At 53.9% G+C, this 19,923-nt stretch overlaps 1 protein-coding gene across 1 annotated transcript in view; it reads right to left on the bottom strand.

Moving 5' to 3' along the window:
* Positions 1-19,923, bottom strand: part of SLIT3 (slit guidance ligand 3) — a 572,899-nt gene that overhangs the window by 20,385 nt on the left and 532,591 nt on the right. Inside the window, exons 27-32 of the mRNA XM_079145392.1 lie at positions 14,027-14,124; positions 10,639-10,778; positions 7,301-7,394; positions 3,886-4,023; positions 2,290-2,530; positions 689-819 (exon numbers count right to left, since the gene is read on the bottom strand). Of these exons, the coding sequence (XP_079001518.1) occupies positions 689-819; positions 2,290-2,530; positions 3,886-4,023; positions 7,301-7,394; positions 10,639-10,778; positions 14,027-14,124 (842 nt within the window). The remainder of the gene's footprint in view (positions 1-688; positions 820-2,289; positions 2,531-3,885; positions 4,024-7,300; positions 7,395-10,638; positions 10,779-14,026; positions 14,125-19,923) is intronic.

Raw genomic sequence — 19,923 nt, 5'->3', positions numbered from 1 at the left:
TTTCAGATTTTGGATTTTCCCATCATGGGGGATGTGCCCTTGAAGGGGATATTGGGACCCCAGACCCTTCCTCTCATTCTCCCTCTGCTTCCCGACCACCAGGAGGCCCGCTGCTTGCTCCACATGCTTCCTGCCTGGTGTGCTGCTATTCATAGGCCCAAAGTGACGCAGCCAAGCAACCAGGGACTGAAATCTCTACAACTGTCAGCTAAAATAAACTGTTCTTCTTTATAAGTTGATTTTCTCAGGTAATTTGTTGCAGCAGGGGAAAGCTGACTAGCACACAGGGTGACTGTCCTGAAGTTGTCCTTCAGGGCAGTTTGGAAGTCACTGGAGCAGTCGCCCTGCTGCCCAGTGCTCTTGAATGTCTTTCCCTGGCATTGCATGCTAATTGCCCCCTGTTCTTTCTTAAACTAATAAAAGATTATGATGACATTTTGAAAAGGGCGTCTCATTAAGCTGCCCTGTTCCCATTGGAGCACCTGGCTCCATGCACAGTAGCCAGCTGGCCATTCATCTTGTGGTAATGAGGTGTCATCTTCCCTGGCTTGCCTCTGCCTCAGGTGCTGCCTTGCATCCTTCCCCCTGCCACTCTGTGCGGGAAGTGTCTGTGTATGGGTGGGGCATCAGCACCACCCTGGCTTCTTTACCCGTGGAGGTGTGTGCGGCAGCTGGGGTGTGGCCTCACCTGTACACCGTGGTGGGCGGGGAGCTCAGGCTGTCATACACCAGCCTCACATGGCCCTGGTACAGCTCCAGCGCCAGGGGATCATTGTCTCCCTTGTAGAGAAGGATGCCGTTGTCCTTGTCCGTGGCCACCTGGAGAGAGTGCCAGGCACACGGGTTAGGGGTTACCTGAGGTCAGCCTCTCCCACCCCTCTTCCAGGTGGCTGCTTCTGGTGGGAATTTTAAGACACACCAGCACCTGGGCTTCACCAGAGTGAGCTCCCACCAATCTCTCAGAAGTGGGGCATAGGCAGATAATTTAAAAGTTCTCTGGGGATTCTGAAATATTGCCAAGGCTGAGAGCCACTGGCTTCAGACGCTGCCACCCAGAGTGTGTCACCTGCCTGCCACCTGCACTCATTGCCCGGCATCTATCTGGCTATGGATGGGATGTGCGGCAGGTAAGTCTGAAAGGACACCTGCATGTCTGGCTGGGTGGGACCCGACAGTGGGGTCTCTGGGTGGAACTAGGGTCCAGGGGCGATGGCAAGTGGAGCTTCCTTCCTGTCTGAGCATCAATTCTCCTCTCAGGGGCCCGTCACTAGGCTGCAAGCTCCGCAAGGTGTGAACATTCTGTGCATCTCTCCAACCCCAGCACCTGGAGTAGTGCCTGGAATGTACTAGGTAGATCTTTGTTGAGCAGATTTTTCCCATAAACTCCAAATTTAACCTGGGCTAATTTGGCCATAACCAGAAGGAGGACAAAGCCCTGGTTAGTGCCCACAGCACCCAACCCCAGTGGCAGGGTGATTATCATCCCGTTGTCTCTGGGTCTCCTCCTCCATGACCGGCCTACAGGCAGGGGCCTGTTCTTTGCCTATCACCCACCTGCCCTGCTCACACCCACCCCTAGAACAGCATTTAGGTGGGTCAAAAATTCAGTCTGGAATAAACGGGCTCAGGCACCTGAACGAAGCCACTGGGAAAAGAACGTGTTCACACTGAGTGGGTTTCTACTCCCTAGCATGTTCCGTGTGTTTGTCCTCTGGGCCTCTGCCCTTGCTGAGCTTTCTGCTGATCCTCTCCAGCCTCCGTTAACCCTGTTCTCTTGTCCCCCCACTCTTCTACCTTTTGTCAGGAAACCCCCACTCATCCTTTGCCTCTCAGCCTGGTGTCACTGCCTCTGAGAAGCCCTCCCTGACTCCTCCCCACAGAATGGGGTTGCTGCCCCTCCTGCACGTTTGGGCCCCAACCTGTGGGCCGCCACCTCTCTCCTCACCCTCCTGGATGGACAAGGTGCTTTTTCTGTCTTGTATACCATCGAATTCCCACTTCCCAGCACAGTACCTGTCACATAATGGTTGAACAAATATTTTCTAGAGGAATGCATGCATAAGACTAGAAATGGGAGCTGCTGTTTGCAGTGAGGGCTGGTCAGGAGCATCCATAGAGCTCTCTGGACAGAGCTGGCCCAGCTTCCCCAAAGCCGAATATTCTCCTTGATAATATTTTTTGGGAAGAAGCAGGACTGCTATGATATAGGGCATCCCAGAGGTTCTCTGAACATTCAGGGTTTGGGGACAAACTGGGGTCCTTCCAAGGGCAGGATGGGGCAAGGCGCACCTGCAGGGAGATGTTGGCCTGGGGCCGGACCTTGGCGGAGGCCAGTTCCACATAGGAGTCTTTTCCCACGAAGTTCACGGTAATGAGCTTCTCACATCTGGGGCCAGCAAAGCCTGGGGGACAGCGGCAGGTGGGTTCCTGCTGCACCACAATGCACTGGGCTCCATTCTGGCACTCGTACTGGTCACAGGGGCTGGTCTGCAGCAGAACCATGGGCGGGGGGTGCTCGCAGAACAGCCCACTGGCAGGAGGGAGAAAAGCAAGGGGGACAGGCACAGGGTAGAGGGTGAAGAGGAGAGTCAGTTACTTACAAGGAGCCTCTAGCAGAGAGCCTGGGATGGGGAAGGAGATGAGTTCCAGGGTCGAGTTCCAGCCCTGCCACTAACTGGGGCAAGTCCTTTTTTTCTTTAAGTCCAAGTTTCCCCATTTTGAAAATAACTGAGTCAGACAGGTCCCCAAATTTCAGTGTCATCAGAACGCCCGTGGTGAAGCTGTTAAAGTACAGCTTCCCGTCCATGGATGGATGAATGAATAAACAAAATACACGCAGCGCGCAGTGAGATGCTGCTCGGCCTTCGGGAGCAAGGAACTCCTGACACAAGCTCCAGCGTGGATGGGCCTTGAGAAGAGGATGCTGAGGGAAATAGCCAATCGTGAAGGGTAACAGGGTCCTATGCAAATGAGCTCCCTGGAGTGGTCCAATCCAGAGATGAAACGTAGAATAGAAGTTACCAGGGGCGACAGGGAGGAACGCAGGGCTGTTATTTAATGGAACAGTTTCAGTTTTGCAAGATGCAAAAGTTCTGGAGATGGATGCTGGTGATGGTCACACGATGGGGTGAATGTGCTTAATACCACTGAACTCTATCCTTCAAAATATGTAAGATGGTAAATTTTGTTATGTATGTTTTATCATGGTTTTTAAAAAAGTGCAGACTCTCCAGCCCCTTTTATTCCATTCCTAAATTTTAATTCTGTAGCTCTGGTGTGGGGCAAGGAATCAATATTTTCATGAGCCTCTCAGGTAGAGGGTCTCAATCCAGCTTTAACAAACTGACCAAGAACATCATGGCTCCTTCCAGGCTCAGGATCTGGGAGAATTATGTGCAAAGCTTATTTGCATATTTTACATTTATGTCACCTGGTGAGAATTGATATGAATGAACTGTCCCCAGTCTGACCCCCACTTGAGTGTGACCCTTGCCTCCGCTGCCCTGCTAGTCAGTGTAGGACCTAGACCTGGGACCCAGGCTTCTCATTCCACATCCCCCATAGACATTCAACCACCTGCCCAGTGCCTCTCACATCCCCTTTCTTCTGGCTTCCATCGATTCCAGAGATTGTTCCAAGCACTTCCACTGACCTCCATTTTTCTGCCATTTTGATACTATCATGTTTTTGCTCTCCAGCCAGGTGGGCAGGTGGCTACACCACCCTGTACTCTGGGCTCCAAGATGGCGGTCTGACATGGGCTGGGACCTAAGTCCACTCTACAAGAAGTTGCTTTGGGTAGCTGCAGGGTTGCCTGGGTTTGGGTCTCCAGCTCCTGCAAGCTGACCCAGGGTGTCACCTTCCTGAGGAGACTTTTTGCCATACCTGAAGCCCTGGGGGCAGATGCACGTGTAGCCATTGACTGCATCCACACACTGGGCCCCGTGTCGGCACTTGTGAGTTGCGCAGTCGTCGTTGTCTGTCTCACAGAGCTTCCCGCTGTAGCCAGGAACGCATTCGCATCTGGAACACAGGCAGAGTGAAGCTGCTCCTTAGGCCTGGGCAGCTTCCGGGCCTGGCTCCTGCACCTCCCTCTCTAGGTGGCCTCTCCCTCCCTATCTACTCAAGATCCTTAAAGTTCTGCCTGGCCTGGCTCTACTCTGGGTATCCCTAGTGGTCACAGCCTCTGTTCCATGGAGTTGAGGTCTGTCTGCTCACGTAGGGAGTGAGTGTGTCCAGGAGCCAGGCTGAGGGGCACAGGGTGGAACCACACGGCTGTTGGCTTGGATCTTCCCCCTTCTACCTAGAATTGACATTCAGTTGTGTCAGGCACTGTGCTAAGCACCTTTCAGAGTGTCTCCCTGAGTCTCCCAGGAAGCTGCAAAGGCAGATCTATATCAGGAAGAAAGCAGAGCTCAGAGAGCTGAAGTCACTTCCATGCCCTGCGTGGCGTGACGGTGTACACTGTGACAGATGCTGTGCTACACACATCAGCCATTCATGCCTGTGTTTTAGTTTCTTCATCTTTAAATACAGTTGATGATAAATAACTGCCTCTTATGGCTGTTTTAAAAATTAGATGGTACTCTGTAGAGTGCACTGAACGCTGAATTGATAAGTGTCTGAGGATTGTAATGAAGGAGGAAATGATGCTGTTTGTACCACCCTTGATTTTGCTTTATTGCTTGTTCATTCCCTCCCTCCGCCCAAGATTTGAACTAAGAAGGGAAAAGTCTCTTATCCCTTAATAAAATGGCTCAGTCATATTTCCCAGGAGAGAGGATGGGAGCTGCTGCCCCATGCCTGGCTCCACACACGGATTCAGCCCTTCCCTAAAGAGCAACATGTCAGTAGCTCCATTCCCAACTCTGCCACCCCAGGTGTAGAACCCAGCTGCTCAGAGAAAGCCACTCTGGCTGAAACCTGGCCTCCCTGAGTGGGAGACGTGCATCTGCAGAGGCTCCTCCATCCAGGGCAACCCTGAATCAATGTTTTGAGACAGGGTCTCATTAAGTTGGCCAGGCTGGCCTCAGATTTGTCATTCTCCTGCCTCAGCCTCCCAAGTTGCTGAGATTACAGGTGACACAACGCCTGGCCACATCTCAAACTTTATCAAGCCTATAAAACAGTAGGGATCTTGCTAAAGTGCAGTTTCCGATTCAGGGAGTCTGGGCGGGGCCGGGGAATTGGCATTCCCAACAAGCTTCCGTGTGTGGCTGCTGCTGCTGGTTCATGGACTTCACTCCCAGCAGCCAGGATGGAAACATTTCTTCGTCCCCTAAGAGAAGCAGCTGGTGACATCCCTGCATTTCCTACTGTTTTCAAATGTTTTGCCTTTATCTGTCTTTGAGTTAAAGTGTAAGGTTTATGTGGCTTTAACATGTGTTGGATCTGTTGGTGGTGGACCAGGGCGAGAAACCAGTGACCTTCTTGTTTCCAGGATATCTGGAGTCTGGATTTAACTGAGAAATTGGCCAGGCCTGGGTGGGCCTGCAGTCCACACCTTTCCTGCCTGTCTCCAGGAGGCTTGCTTTACCCGGCCGTGCCTCTTAGAAGGTGGGCAATGGTTCTACATTCTAAGGTTGGTACATGAGAACATACCCTGCCTGGCTCAGAGCAAGTTCTCAGTGCGTGCCAATCATTGTGAGCTTTGTGTGTTTGACGGACGGTGTTCAGTGTTTATGGGCAGGCAGGTCCTGTCTGCCCTCCGCCGAGACCTCATTAGAAGAGCATACAAGGAGATCTCCAAGGATAAACCTCTTCACACTTAGGCAAAGGTTGCGCTGACCGCATCTCTCTTGCTAACACCCCTCTAGGGCGCCATGGAAGGTGAGTTGTTTGCTGATGGGAGGGGAGGGGAGGGGAGGGAGACAAGAAGATACAATGCTGTACTGGATAAAGGGTTATTGATCTAAATGCATCTGAATAAAAAATTAACATTATCGAGCTGGAGAAGACCTTCTCAAGATAGTGTCTCCTAGGAGGCATTGTGTATAAAATATCCAAGATATGAAAGCTTGACTGGTTTTCTTCATTTCCACATTGTCCTAGAACTCAAGGGTTCTTGGTTACAATACAGAGTGAGATTTCAAGAAACAAGTCCAGAGGACCATGATAACCCCTAACTCCCAAGCATTTCTAACCCCAAGCCAAAGACATAGGGTCTGGGAACTCCCTGCCTATAACTGAGAGCTGGACAGGCTCAGGGTAAGGGTAGTTCCTACCCTGTCCAGACCTGCAGCGTGAACTTCCACCCCGCAGGCTGGAGACAACACTGGACAGAAGACTGGCCAGCGTCCTCCTTAGAGGCTGGGCAGCACAGCCCTGAGTTCCAAAGTCAGCTTCCTCATCCTAGGGGAGCTCGGTATACATGCTTCTGCTGTCAGCCGAGGGCGCATCCTGGGATTCCCAACTGCCCTGGTCTCTGCCTGCTCTCCTGCACCATGACCCTGGGTGACAGAGCTTCCTTCTGCTCTCAGACAGAGTCTGCTGGGGAGGAGAGGGAGCAACTGGTGTGGACAGCAGCTTCGGGGTCAGGGAGAGCATTCTTGGCTGCAGGATTCTGCCATCCTATTGATGTCAGAGCGACCCAGGTGTCGAGGTCTTAGGATCTTCTCCAGAAGAAGCAGTGGCACCAGTTTTCATGGTGGAGGGTGGAGGGAGAAGGTGGGAAGAGAGCCTAGGAGGAATTCCCAGGAGTGCCGTTGGATTCTCAGACTCAGGAACTCTCCCGAGTCAGCCTCTCCATCCGTGAGCTCCGCTGACACCTATTGGCTCTGCTGCTCCCTATGGAGCAGCACTGGCTGTGGCTGCTGAACCCAGTTGGAGCTCCTGGTCCCCCACCACCCTCTCCCAGACGTGCAAGCTGGCAGACCTTCTGTAGCCACAGGTAAGATGGCTGGGAAGCCTGCTCCCTGGGAAGGCCACCAAACACCCTTTGCACTCTGTGTCCTCTGAGCAACTTTCTTTTAAAGCTCTGGAAGGGACAGGTGTGCTAAGAGAGAGAGAAGGGGAGGCAAGAGAAGAGAGGAGAAGGGGGAAGGGAGGGAAAGAGAATATATCTCTGTACCTCTCTATTGGCAGAGACTTAGAGAAAGAGAGATAAGAGACATAAGAGACAGAGGCACACACATAGGGAAACAGAAAGATTGAGAGAACTGGACACCATGGCTGAGTCAGAGAGAGAGAGATAGAGAGAGAGAGAGAGAGAGACCCCACCCACCTGCCACACACAGTGACCCATAGCCTTAAACCCAGACAGCTGGAGGCCAAGCGCTGGTGGGCAGGACGGCAGTCCTACCTGAATCCTTTGTCCAGGGAGACGCACTTGGCCTCGTGCTGACAGAGGTTCATCTCAGGCACACAATGGTCAATCACCTCATCACACAGCTCACCTGGTGGGAGAGGGACAAGAACTCAGGAATCAGGACACCCAGGTTGGAAGGTCAGACATCCCATCTCCTCTTGGTGTACTGTTTTTCCTGACCCCTGCCTCAGTTTCCTTCCCAGGGGAAGCCCCCAGCAGCCCTCGTGGGTGTAGCACCCCCACTTGGGTGTTTCACACGGTCACTCAGGGGTGGCGGCTGCATCTGAAACCGCAGGCTGGGCCCCATCTCGGGCTATGCTGTTCACCCGCTGTTTTCATTCCACACCTCTTCACGGAGCTGCTCCTGTGTGGGAGGCACCATGCCAGGTGCTGGGGCACAACAGTGACCCGCTTCTGTCCTCTTCCGTGGCTTAGTGGTGGGGGATCTACAAACAGGCAGGCCATTGCAATCCAGGCATGAGGCCGCCATCCACGTAAGCTGCATAGCCTCACCGGGAGGCCAGAGGGAGCTTCTTGGAACGGCTGAAAGGCTTAGCTGTGTAGTTCTCCTGCTGCAGATCAAGAAGCCTCTTGGGAGTTTCAAGGGGAGGAAATATGAGAGGAGTTTGAAGTTCTGTTCTCTGGATTACTAACTTTGATGTCTATAGTGCTGCCAAATGCCTAGTGGGTTATAAATACCCGGGATGCCCTTGCACATGGGCTCAGATAAGCTCAACCACCTCAAAGAGTGCTTCAGGAATGCAGGGAGGGGTGGGCATCTCCCAAGCAGGGTGGGTTTGAGGGTCTGACTTCTGGATTTTCTCAAAGTCCACCCCATCAAGCCAGGTGGAGATCTACAGGAGGGAAACTTCTAACCACAGAAGTTCTCCTTGGGGCCGGGGTTGGGAGAGCTGTGGCCGCAGCAGGCTGCCTGGGCTGCTGCCCCCAGGGGCCAGGGCAGGAGGTCCTGAGGGTGAACGAGATGGCTGAGCCTGTTCTCTTCTGGGGTGGGGATGAGCCTATCTCCGCCATTCCAGAGGGGGAACTTTTCAAGGCCACAGCAGCCACTGTGTTCCTTATAGTCTCCTCCTCTTCCTCGTCCTCTGAGGAGGCCCAGAGAAGCAGCCAAGTGCCTGTGTAAGACTTGGATATTTTGGGGGACAGAGGAGCCACAATGCTCTGCCCTCAGGAACAGAGTGCAACAAATCTGGAGCCAACCTGGTCCTTGCACACAGGGGCAGGGTTCCACCGAGGCGGGAGACAGGTCTCCTCGGTACCCTGCCACTGCCCGTCTGCCGGGTGAGGACTCCAGGGCAGCCCCTCCTCTGCCACAGAACTGCCGCTGACTGTGGCTTTGGGCACCTTGGCCCTCTCCCGAGCTGCTGGGATTTTGATGAGCAGCGTCTTCTGGACCAACGATTCAACTCTCTCAGTGCTGCTTCTCGTCCGGGAAGCCCCTGTGGGCTGAGGCATGCCTTGGACTTCTGATGTCTCTAGTGCCCAATTCGCTGCTCTGCATGAGAAGAGTCACCTGCCGCTAATGCAGCTCTTGATTACAGCCCTGCCCTCCGGAGACGGGAGACGGAAGACGCAGGGCCGAGGGAGACGCGCCTGCAGGTTCTCTCCACACACGGCTTGTCTGGGCCCAGGAGGCAGGTGGCTTTCTCAGTGGCCTTGGTGCATTCCAGCGGCCCACGGCCAGGCTGGGAGTCCTGGAGAGTGGGCTGCAGGCTGCGCAGGACACAGGGGCTGCTCCACTTCCTCCTCTGCTGTCCCTAGGGCTGCTCCTCTGGGCACCACCCCCTGCTTCACTCCTGACAGAGGAGCCCCTTCTGGTGGGCTCTGGTGGCAGTCCCAGTTGTTTCACGCCCATTTCCTCCGGCCTTAGGCCTGCAGGTCCAGAATCGTAACTGACAACACAATACCTCCCGCTGGCAGTAGTCTGGGGTGGGATAAGAGGGAAGCCCAAACACGTTTGGAAAACTGCTGGGTTAAACAAACACAGCTTTCTCTAGGGCAGGATTTTCAGAACCTCTGTTAATTTGTGTCAGGAGCTCCGATAAAAGGGTCGTAACTGCAAGCAGGACTCCGCAGTCGCTTCTCTGTCTGGGTTGTGCCGCTTCAGGTCACTCTCATAACAGTCGGTTGTGTTTGTACCAAGTGGTATCGTTTTGCTTCAAAGTCTAGTAGTATATTTGGTGGTTAATGTGGGCGATACAGGTGTTGGGTCTTGGGGCTGGTGGGTGGAAAGCCATCCCCAGGAGCGATCCCTCTGTGGGGCCTTCCTGCATTCTCCAGCAGAGCAGGCTCCCCGGTGGTCCTGTGACCTCCCGGGCTTACATGGCTGTGTTCTCATTCTGTGGACCCCCACCCTCCAGCCCCCACCACTGGGTCTCTCTCTCCTTGACCAAGAGCTTCTGTGAGAAGCTTTGTTTGCTCATTTTTGAATCCTCAGCTCCTAGCACAGTGTCTGGAGAAACGCAGATTTCCAGAGACAGCCGTCCACACCTGAGCAAAGCCGTCCGCAGCTCTGGGGCCTCTGCCAGCCTCACACACACTGGTCACCAAGCTCCCCAAAGGAGGGCACGGCCATCAGTTCAATCAGTGGACAGCCGGAAGAGCCCCGGCGACCTGCTTCTTAGTGGGAAGGAGCGAGTGACTTGCTGGGGTGGGACTGGAGGGGATGGACACGCCAGTGGACAGGGTGCTGGGCAGCCCTTCCTGGCAGGGCAAGGCCTTGGATCTTGGTCTCTGTCCACAGGGAGATAGGAGGTGGGGTCCCTCTGCCTTTAAGAATGTCATTAAGGAGACACTGTCCACTCCATGCCATGGACCCCGCAGGTGGGTCCTGGCCCTCACCTGTGAAGTTGGGGGGTCCTGGCCCTCACCTGTGAAGTTGGGGGGTCCTGGCCCTAACCTGTGAAGTTGCGGGGGTCCTGGCCCTCACCTGTGAAGTTGGGGGGGTCTGGGCCCTCACCTGTGAAGTTGGGGGGGTCCTGGCCCTCACCTGTGAAGTTGGGGGGTCCTGGCCCTCACCTGTGAAGTTGGGGGGGTCTGGGCCCTCACCTGTGAAGTTGGGGGGTCCTGGCCCTCACCTGTGAAGTTGGGGGGGTCTGGGCCCTCACCTGTGAAGTTGGGGGGGTCCTGGCCCTCACCTGTGAAGTTGCGGGGGTCCTGGCCCTCACCTGTGAAGTTGGGGGGGTCTGGGCCCTCACCTGTGAAGTTGGGGGGGTCCTGGCCCTCACCTGTGAAGTTGGGGGGTCCTGGCCCTCACCTGTGAAGTTGGGGGGTCCTGGCCCTCACCTGTGAAGTTGGGGGGTCCTGGCTCTCACCTGTGAAGTTGGGGGGGCACACGCAGGCGTAGTTGTTGACCCCGTCCACGCAGGTGGCGTTGTTCTCGCAGTCGTTGTCCTCACAGTCGTCGGGGTTGACCTCACAGCGCTGCCCCTCGAAGCCCAGAGGGCAGGAGCAGCTTTGGGGACGTGAGTGGGCGGAGAGACGGGGGCCAGGAGCGGGGCGGGTTGAGGGGAGAAGGGAGAAGCAGACACAGTCAGGCAGGTCCCTCCTCTGGATGAGGTCCAGGGCAGCACCAGGGACCCAGGCGGGAAGACCCCTGGGAACCTGCAGGATGGTGGTGACTGGCTCCCTGGCCCTTGCCGGCCCTCCTACCAGCACTGCCCCCATCGTCCTGAGCTGGAGGTGGTCTCCTGGGCGGCTTCAGTTCCTGCGCTGTCCTCTAAAGCACCCGCCCTTCCCTCCGTGGCACAGACCAAGGAGACAGAACACCCCACCCAAGTGACGGTTCAGGGTGTGAGGGGGCTGGGCCTCCTAGCTGAGGCCAGGCTCTGCAGCCAGGGTTCCTGGTGTGAGTTCCAGTCTGCCACCTCCTGGCTGGCTGACCTCGGTGCTCGTGGAATCAAATGAGATAACACAAGTGAGACACTGGGAAGGGACACGGTGCCCAGGACGCTCTGAGCGTGTGACCTGGCATTAGTTCTCGGGAACCACGACGCCTCCTCAACCTTCCCCAGGGAGGCCCTCTCTCTGTGCCGTGTACTCCTGCCACTTCTGAGCCCCTCTAGCTTCTGGGAGGCGGGAAGACCCCTCTCCTGCCAAGGCCTTCTGGTGAGCTCGGCTTGAACACGATGAACCACAGGACACATTTCCTTTGTCTGTCCCTGGTGCATTAAATCGTTTAGAGAAAATCCTCAAGGCCCTGTCCTCTGCCTGTCCTTGGTCACACCCTGGGGTTGGGCAGAAGCAAAGGGGCAAGGGCTGGGAGGCGCCTGTGGGTGGGTGGGAAGCCAGCCTCTGATTAAACCAGTGCTGCAGGGAACCTTCTCCTTCTATAGCCAAGTTGATAACCAGGGATCTATGCTGCAGAAATGTCCAGCTTCAGACCCTGGAAGTCTAGGCCTCTGTTTCAGAGACTGCTCTGATTTGGGGTCTCACTGAAAAAGTAAACTAAACAAGTAGGGAGTGAATTCTGTGGTCCCAGAATCAATCCTACCTCACCTGATTCTCTGCAAACTGAAAACCATACCACATTTCCCACAAAAGGCTAAGGACTGAGCTCTCGGGGTAGTAGAGAAAAATGACTCAAGTTTTTTTTTTTTTTTTCTCGTGTTAGGAACCCTGGGCATTCGCAAAAAGGACTACTTCTTCAGGATCAGAGCAGGTAGGAGTTCACGGATCTTAAACCAAGTGTGACTGTAGGTTTTCTTGAAGATCTATGTCCTGGGTTTGCCCCAGAATGTTAGGATCGCCCAGCAGCGGGCAATGATATGGTGGCTCAGAGGTGGGGAGGGGCCCACGTCTTCCCTGTCCTCACTGGGAAACCTTGGAGGAGTTGTCAAGAGGCTCCAGGAGCAGTTAGTCAGCCTTGGGGACGCTGAGGGCAGGTCATGTCCCTTCCTGGTCTCCTGGTGGCCTTTGCTCCCTGTGAGCCCACAATGCAGCAAGATTAGAGAAGCCTCTGCACGAAGGGGAAAGATGCTTCTGGAATTCTGACTCCTAAGAGGAACTGTGTTCTCCAGAAAAGACAGGTGAAGTCCTCGCCCAGGACCTCGATGTGACTCTGTTAGTGTCCTTGCAGAGCAAAAGATAAGGACACACTGGCTGGGTGGATCCCTAACCCATCATGGTGTCCTCATAAGAAGACAGGTGTGAGGACAGAGGCAAGAGGAGAAGGGCCTGAGACAGGGAAGGTCCTGAGACCAGAGAGCTGGGCTGACAGTCAAGGTAGGCAGAGACTCGGGAAGCTAGGAAGAGGCGAGGAGGACCTGGCCTGCTGGTTTAGACAGAGCCTTTCCCTGTAGACACTTGGATTTGGGGCTTCCCGGTCTAAATGCGTTTCTGTTGTCATGAGCCATACAGTCTGGCAGCCCTAGGAAATGACTCCGGGAGGAAAGGGGCGAGCACTTCCTGACCAGGGCCTGCCCATAGCGGCTGGCCCTGTGGGGACCTGGTGTGGAAGCACCCACACCCCAGAGTTTGCCTCACCCCCCTCATCCTGTGGATCGGGGTCTTTTTTCCTTTCAAATTTAGCTTTAGAGACATTTCCAGTTCCTCTGAAACCCCTCAGGACGGAAGATGGCAGGGGAGACACAGGAGACACAGAGTTGCCTGTGGGGCCGCCCCTCTCCCCGGCCCGGTGCTCTCCTTCTGGCTGGGGCAGAACATCCTCTGGGCCTGGAGGTGAGCTTCTTGGCCACCTCTGGGAGATTCCGCGTGTTTCTCTCCTTTTCTTGCTCTGAGAGAGCCGGTGGCAGTGGGGGGTTTGGCCCATTCCAGGCAGGAACAGGAACTCAGCCTGGAGTTTCACTGGTCAAGAGTCAGGCAGGGTTGGAGGGCGCTGGCTTGGCAGGACACGTGGGTGGGCTGGGCTCCCTGGGGAGGAGCAGGAGCCCAGAACTCCATTTCTTCCACAGGCCACGAAGTAGCCCCTGACCAGAGTGCTTTTGGACATTGCAGCCCAAGCTCTGAGATGTCTGTTAGAGCTTGGCACCAGGGTCTTGCCTTTATGCCCAGAGGCTGCTGCCTGGTCCACTGTGCCACAGGAGCCACTTCCAGGAGCTGGAGCCTGGGCCCTGAAAGCTGCTGGTTAGGCAGGAAGCATTAGGGGCCTGATGTCTGGGCAGAGGCCAAATCTCACACATGGCATCTGTGCCTCTTTCTTCCTGAGACCTTACCACCAGCAAGGAAAGAGGACTGAGGTGGGGATGAGAGAGCCAGAGAGACACGTATCCCAGTGTCGGGATACGTGACCCAGAGCAAATCGACCCCTGTGCCTCAGTTTCCTCATCTGTTCAATGGGGCTAGTCCTGCTTCCTGGATGGAGTCGTGAGAAGATCTAAGTGGGACGATTCCTGCTAGTCAGGCTGGCTCACAGGGAGCATGTCATTGCTATCAATTATTCACAACCCAGAAAAGAGCAGTGGGGTTGCCAGGCTGCGTCTGCCCTTCTCTGACTTAGTTGGCAACTGTGGCTCCTTTGCAGACTTCCTAGCTTGGCAGCAGAGGTTGGCACCTGGGTCCAAATCCAAAACCCAGGGCTTACTATGTAACTCCAGGCAAAGGGCTTGTCCCTTCGATGCCTCCGCCCCTTATCTGTACAGTAGGGATAATCGTGTTCCCGGGGTGGGAAGAGTCTTGACACCATTCTCACAGAGGAATCTGCCCTTGAACCCCGAGGGCAGGGGGGCCTGTGGTGAGCTGTACCTGAACCCCTCCTTGTGGCTCTCGCTCAGGTGGCAGGTGCCTCCGTGCTGGCAGGGGTTCTGGATGCAGGTGTTGATGGGCACCGTGCAGTCCTTGCCCTGAGGAGAAGAGAGAGAGGTGCCGTGAGGGGGGCTCGGACAGCTGTGGTGACCTGGAGGCCCTGGGAGTTCCCAGCCTCCCTGGGTACAGCTGAGGAGGCCCTGGACAGGCTTGCCCCTGACTCAGAGCAAGTCGAAGGACACCCTCGCCTCTGGTCACACTGCAGTGACGAGGAAGAAACCCGGAGAGCCCAGGAGCCCGGGCTCCAGCTCCTTCCCTTCTGGAATTCGCAGCATCCTGTCCTCGACGGCAGGGCTCGGTGTGGGCTCTGGACACGACCAACCCGATCCACATCCCAGCCCCACATCTTCCTGGCTGGCCACCCCGGACCTTGCAAAAGCCTCGAAGCTCTGATAGGGCTGTTCTGAGAATGAAGCCAGAGCTTCCGTGTGAGGAAGTGCTGCCCGTCAGGTGGCGCCCGCGCACAGTAGGCCTACTCCGCAACTTGACTCGGGTGGACTGAGGCCGACGTGTGGCCAATAGACCGCGTCTCCTTTGAAATGCCACCCCCGGGTTTCATCCTCGACGGGTCTGGATGTTTGCTCGGAGTTCAGCAGGGGAGCCCGGCGTTAGGCGAGGCTGAAACCTGCCATAGTTTGGAGTGAGGGGGTTCCTCTGGACCAGGCCCCTCCCTCTTCCAGGCTCCTCTGAAGGGGATGTTCAAGCTGTCAGGCAGCCAACCAGGCGGCAGGTGGGGAGGACCATGCCAGGAGAGGAGCAGTCAGGACAAAGGCGCTGAGGAGGGCGGCCTCAGGGCGGAGGCTGGAATTAGACCCACCATCCCAGGATGCAGCCTGGCTCTCTCAGGTCTCTGGCTCCTGCTTCTCCCTTGAGACTAGGGTACCGGGTTGTACCAAGTATTGGCAAGAGTGCTGTGCAGGACCCGGTAGCACGGGCCAGGGGTCTGTTGCATCTGTTTCTGGGTCCCGGTTCCGCGGCCTGGGCGTATTCCAGGTGGGGGCGATCACGGGGGCCCTCCCACCGCCGCGCCACCTGCTCGCCATCTGCCAGAGAAAACCCTCTTTCCTTGCTGCTGCTGCCAGTGCCTGTCATGGAATGGGACTGGGGCTTCCTGGTGTGTGGTCACTGCCAGCTGAGCCTGCCCAGTGCAGCTTCCGTGTGGACGCTCAGCATCGTCTTATTCTCTCCATGCTGCTGCCAATTCAGAGGCTGGGGCATGGCCACCACTGTCTGGTTCTTAGAGCAAGTTCGTGCCCCGTCACAACGAGAGGGCTGGCCACTCTGAGGGGAAGGCCAGTGCAGCCTGGGGGCGATCTGGGTCGATCCGACACTGAGCAGCACAGGCCCCTCAGTCAGTGTGGGAATGGAAACTGGAACGCCGATTCTCACATTACTGAGCACACTTTCCATTCCAGGCCTCATGCTAAGTGTTTTATATTCATGATCGCACAAAGTGTTCACAAGAGCCCTACAAGATCGGCACCATTGTTATCACACTCATTTTCAGACAGGGAAGGCAGATTTGGGACGTGAGGTAACAGGCTTAAGACTGCACAGCAGGAAGAAGAACTGCAACTGCACGGACAGCTGAGTCCACAGCCAGCGCTGGGCCTCTGTGCTTGACCACGAATCCTGGCCCTCTTAAAACCCAGGTTCTGGATGCAGTGGATCAGAGCAGAGTTCAGGTTGGCTGCTGTGCGCCCAGAGGAAATGATAGTTCTCCCCAAGACTTGTATCATTTTCCGTGAAGTGGGAATAATCGTACTGTTAAGTATCCTGCATGCAAACATCCCAAATCCAAAATGCTCCAAAATCTGAAACTTTAAGGACTGACATGATGCCTCAAGCAAAAATTTCCACACCTGATCTCACAAGACCGGTCACAGTCAAAATGCAGGCACAGGAAAAAAAAAAAAAAAAAAAAAAACTGAATAAAATGACAGGCTGCGTGTGCAAGGTGAGTGTGAAAACACAAATGGACTTCACCTTGGACCCAGGACAGCTCATCATGGAGATGCAGATTCTCCAAGACTGGAACATGTCTGAAATCTGAGGCACTTTGGTCCCACGCATGTCAGAAGGGACACAGCCTCTCCCTACCCAAGGGGAGTAACTTATGGTAAGAAATCACGTACCCATGAGGGACCTAGCATGTCAGAGCAGCTCATAGTAATGGTGGCGATGACAACGACTGGGTTTTGGGTGATAAAATACCTTTTTGGGTCTCTGACTGGTGCTAAAGAGCTCAGGGGTGTGTGCAGGGGTGGCAGTGGGTAGATGGACTGTAGGGCAGGGCAGGAGAACCTTGAGAAGCTTTGGGCGGGGCCTCCTGAGCCCCTGCCTGGGCCACCATGCAAAGAGCATCTACTTCAGGTCGAATATTCCCCTGCAGTGGGGTGGGATGAGGGTTGGAATGCCAGTCTCCTGCAGCCCTCGATGCCGAGCATGGAAATCTAGGAGGCAGATCCTAGTACTCAACAACGTGGTAATTGGGCCTGGAGGTAGGATTTCAGTCACTTGTGTGTCCTTGAGAAATAATCGCCATTGCCAAGGTCTGGCTAATTAGCCTGATTTAATTCTCCTCAGCTGCATTTTGCTCACATCTTCCAGATATGTGAAGCTCCTGGTTCTCCTCCGATTTCTGCTCCCCACCGTGTGTGTGTGTGTGTGTGTGTGTGTGTGTGTGTGTGTGTGTGTGTGTGTGTGTGTGTGTGAAGGGCATGACTCAGGATGCTGGCTTCCTTTTGAAGAGATTGGAAATAGCTATCCGTACTGGAAACCTCTTTCTGAGATGGGGCTGGGAGGGCTGCTAAAACCTTGCTACTCAAAGTGTGGTCCTCCGACTAGTAGCACTGGCATTCCACGGAGCTTGGTGAAAATGCAGTCTCAGGCCCAACTTTATGTCTCCTGAAGCACAGCCTGCAGTTTAACAAAATCTCCAGGTGATTCTTGAGTGTACTGAAGTTTGAGGAGCACCGCTCTGAGACACTGAACTTGTGTGTATGAAGCTGAATGGCTGAGAAAGACGTTTTATTTTCCAAACCCTAGAACAGTGGCATGATAGTTACCCTTTGGGAAAATGTCTACTGAATGCTCTCACTGAGGTAGGCATGAGAGAACATGACCCTTTTCTACCCCGACAACAGCTGGTGAGCATGGTTATTCCCATTTACAGGTGGGAAAGTGAGGCTTGGTGAGAATCAGTGGCTGGTGATGTGGGCAAAGGTGTAGACTTTCTTGAAAGTGGTAGCTGGTCCTGGTTTTAGCTTATGTGCTTCCCAGGGGTGGGGGCTTGGATAAGTTCCGAGGTCTTTACAAACCATAGTTTCTACATCTATCAAAAGAGGATAATAAACTTATTTCACAGGCCAATTAAAGCAGTACGTGAGGTAACATGCCGTGACCACTTCACAAAGGCCTGACCTTCTTGTAGGTTAGCACAGCTGCCAGCAAATGTTAAACAGTGCCTGCTATGCTTTTAAAATTATTTTTAAAGTACTGGGGATTGAATCCATGGGTGCTCCATCCCTGGGCTACCTCCCCAGCCCTTTTTTTTAATTTTTGAGACGGGGTCTTGCTGGTTGCTGAGGCTGGCCTAAAACTTGGGATCCTCTTGCCTCAGCCTCCTAAGACACTGGATTATAGGCATATGCTACTGCACCAGGCTTGCTGTGCTTTTTGTCACATTGTGTCTTCCCAAAGTCATGCAGCTAGTCAAATGAAAAACTGAGATGTCAGGAAATCCCGTGGTAAATGTCTTGGCCTTGACCTTGATTTTGTGGGTGACGGGGACTATGGTCAGCTTGGTGACTTATCCAGAACTACTCTCTCAGTTGCTCCCCTTGAGTGGGCTCAGACCCCAGCAAAGCAGGTGAGATGAACTCAGCCGGGGAGTCAGATGCAATACCTAATTAAATGGCTTCTTTGGTTCAAATGGCTCCACTTTACATTCGAGGAACTGAGGTGAGGACAGCAGGAGTGCCCCAGGTCCTGCAGCCAGGGGACACGGGCTCAGGGGTTCCCTCCACATGGGGTTCTTTCCATCACCACGTCCCATGTTCTGTTCCTCTTACCCTGGGGAGTCAGACAGGTCCTACGTGACCAGGGACTGTCACCCTAGCCTTGCAATTGCTGAACCTACTGGCAGGCAGTGAATGGAGTGGCCCGGAGCACGGGTCCTGGAATCACCTGGCTCTGAGCTTGAATCCCAAGTCCCTCACCTACTGCGCTCAGTTTCTTCAACTGTAAGGGCTGTTTTAGGAACGGTGTCCTAAGGCTTTGAGGAAAGGTACGCCAGGTGGTATAGCTTGCTTAGGGCACTGTCAGTACAAAGTAGACCCTCAATAGTGGTGGCTGCTGAGTGACTCATAGCCATCGTTTTTGTCACCCCCATGTACATCACCACGATCATCCCTATCATCATCGCTATCACCATTATGATCAGCATTACTGTCTTCACTCTCACAACTCCTTTATCTCTACCACCATCACCAACGTCATCCCCATCTTATCACCTTCACCATCACCATTATTATCACCATTGCCATCACCATCAAACCATCACCATCACCATCATGATTATCACCATCATCGTGGCTGTCATTATTATCCCCATCATTATTGTCACCATCACCATCACCATCACCATCACTATAACCATTACCATTACCACATTATCACCTTCGCCATGATGATCTTCATCATCACTATCAGCATAACCAACACCATCATGATCATCACCATCATAACCATCACCATCATCACCATCACCATCACCATCACCACCATCACCATCACCACCACCATCACCATCACCATCACCACCATCACCATCACCATCACCATCACCACCATCACTATCACCATCATCACCATCACCATCATCACCTTCACCATCACCATCACCACCATCACCATCACCACCATCACCATCACCATCACCACCATCACCATCACCATCACCATCACCACCATCACTATCACCATCATCACCATCACCATCATCACCTTCACCATCACCATCACCACCATCACCATCACCATCATAACCATCACCATCATAACCATCACCATCACCATCACCATCACTATAACCATTACCTTAAGTATCACCTTCACCATGATAATCTTCATCATCACTATCAGCATATCCAACACCATCATCAAGATCATCATGACCATCATCAACATCATCACTATCATTATCATCAGCACCATCATCACCGCCACCACCATTACCATCACTACCACCATTACCCACAGCATCAAACCATTGCCACCATGTACCCCAGACCTGCCTGAGCTGTAAGGTTCCTAAAAGTCAAAATTTCTGTTCAAATTGTTTTGAAATCTCTAAGGTGGCCAGAGTCTTGTGAACAAAGTTCAAACAACTGGCATTATCCTGATGTGGCCCTGAAGGTGAACTCTTTTCTCTGATGTGAATGGTCAGACTATGGTCAGTAGTGGTCAAGTGGTCAAGTATAGTCTGGACTTTCAGACTCAGGCCAAGTTCAAAGAGAAGGAAGCAAGCTCAGCATGTGTGTTTAAAATAGGGATGATAACATCCAACACTGAAGGTGATTATAGAAATTAGAGGAGGGGATAAATGCTTAAAGTCTAGTTGCGTGCCTGGTCTTTAGTCAATAATGAGAGAACTGCACAGGGACTGGGAATGTGGCTCAGTACTAGAGTGCTCCCTAGCAGGTCTGAGCCCCTGGGTTCCATCCCCAGCATCACAACAGAAAACAAAGGGAGGACTAGGCATGCATAGACCTGGGAAGATCATCAGTGCACGTCTCCATTCTAGGAGAACCATCACCTTGACTATTCAGGGCCAC

The sequence above is a fragment of the Sciurus vulgaris genome (genome assembly GCF_902686455.1).
Source record: "Sciurus vulgaris genome assembly, chromosome: 6".
Classification (NCBI taxonomy): domain Eukaryota; kingdom Metazoa; phylum Chordata; class Mammalia; order Rodentia; family Sciuridae; genus Sciurus; species Sciurus vulgaris.
Note: the sequence above shows the minus strand (reverse complement) of the source record. Positions and strands in the feature narration are given on the sequence as shown.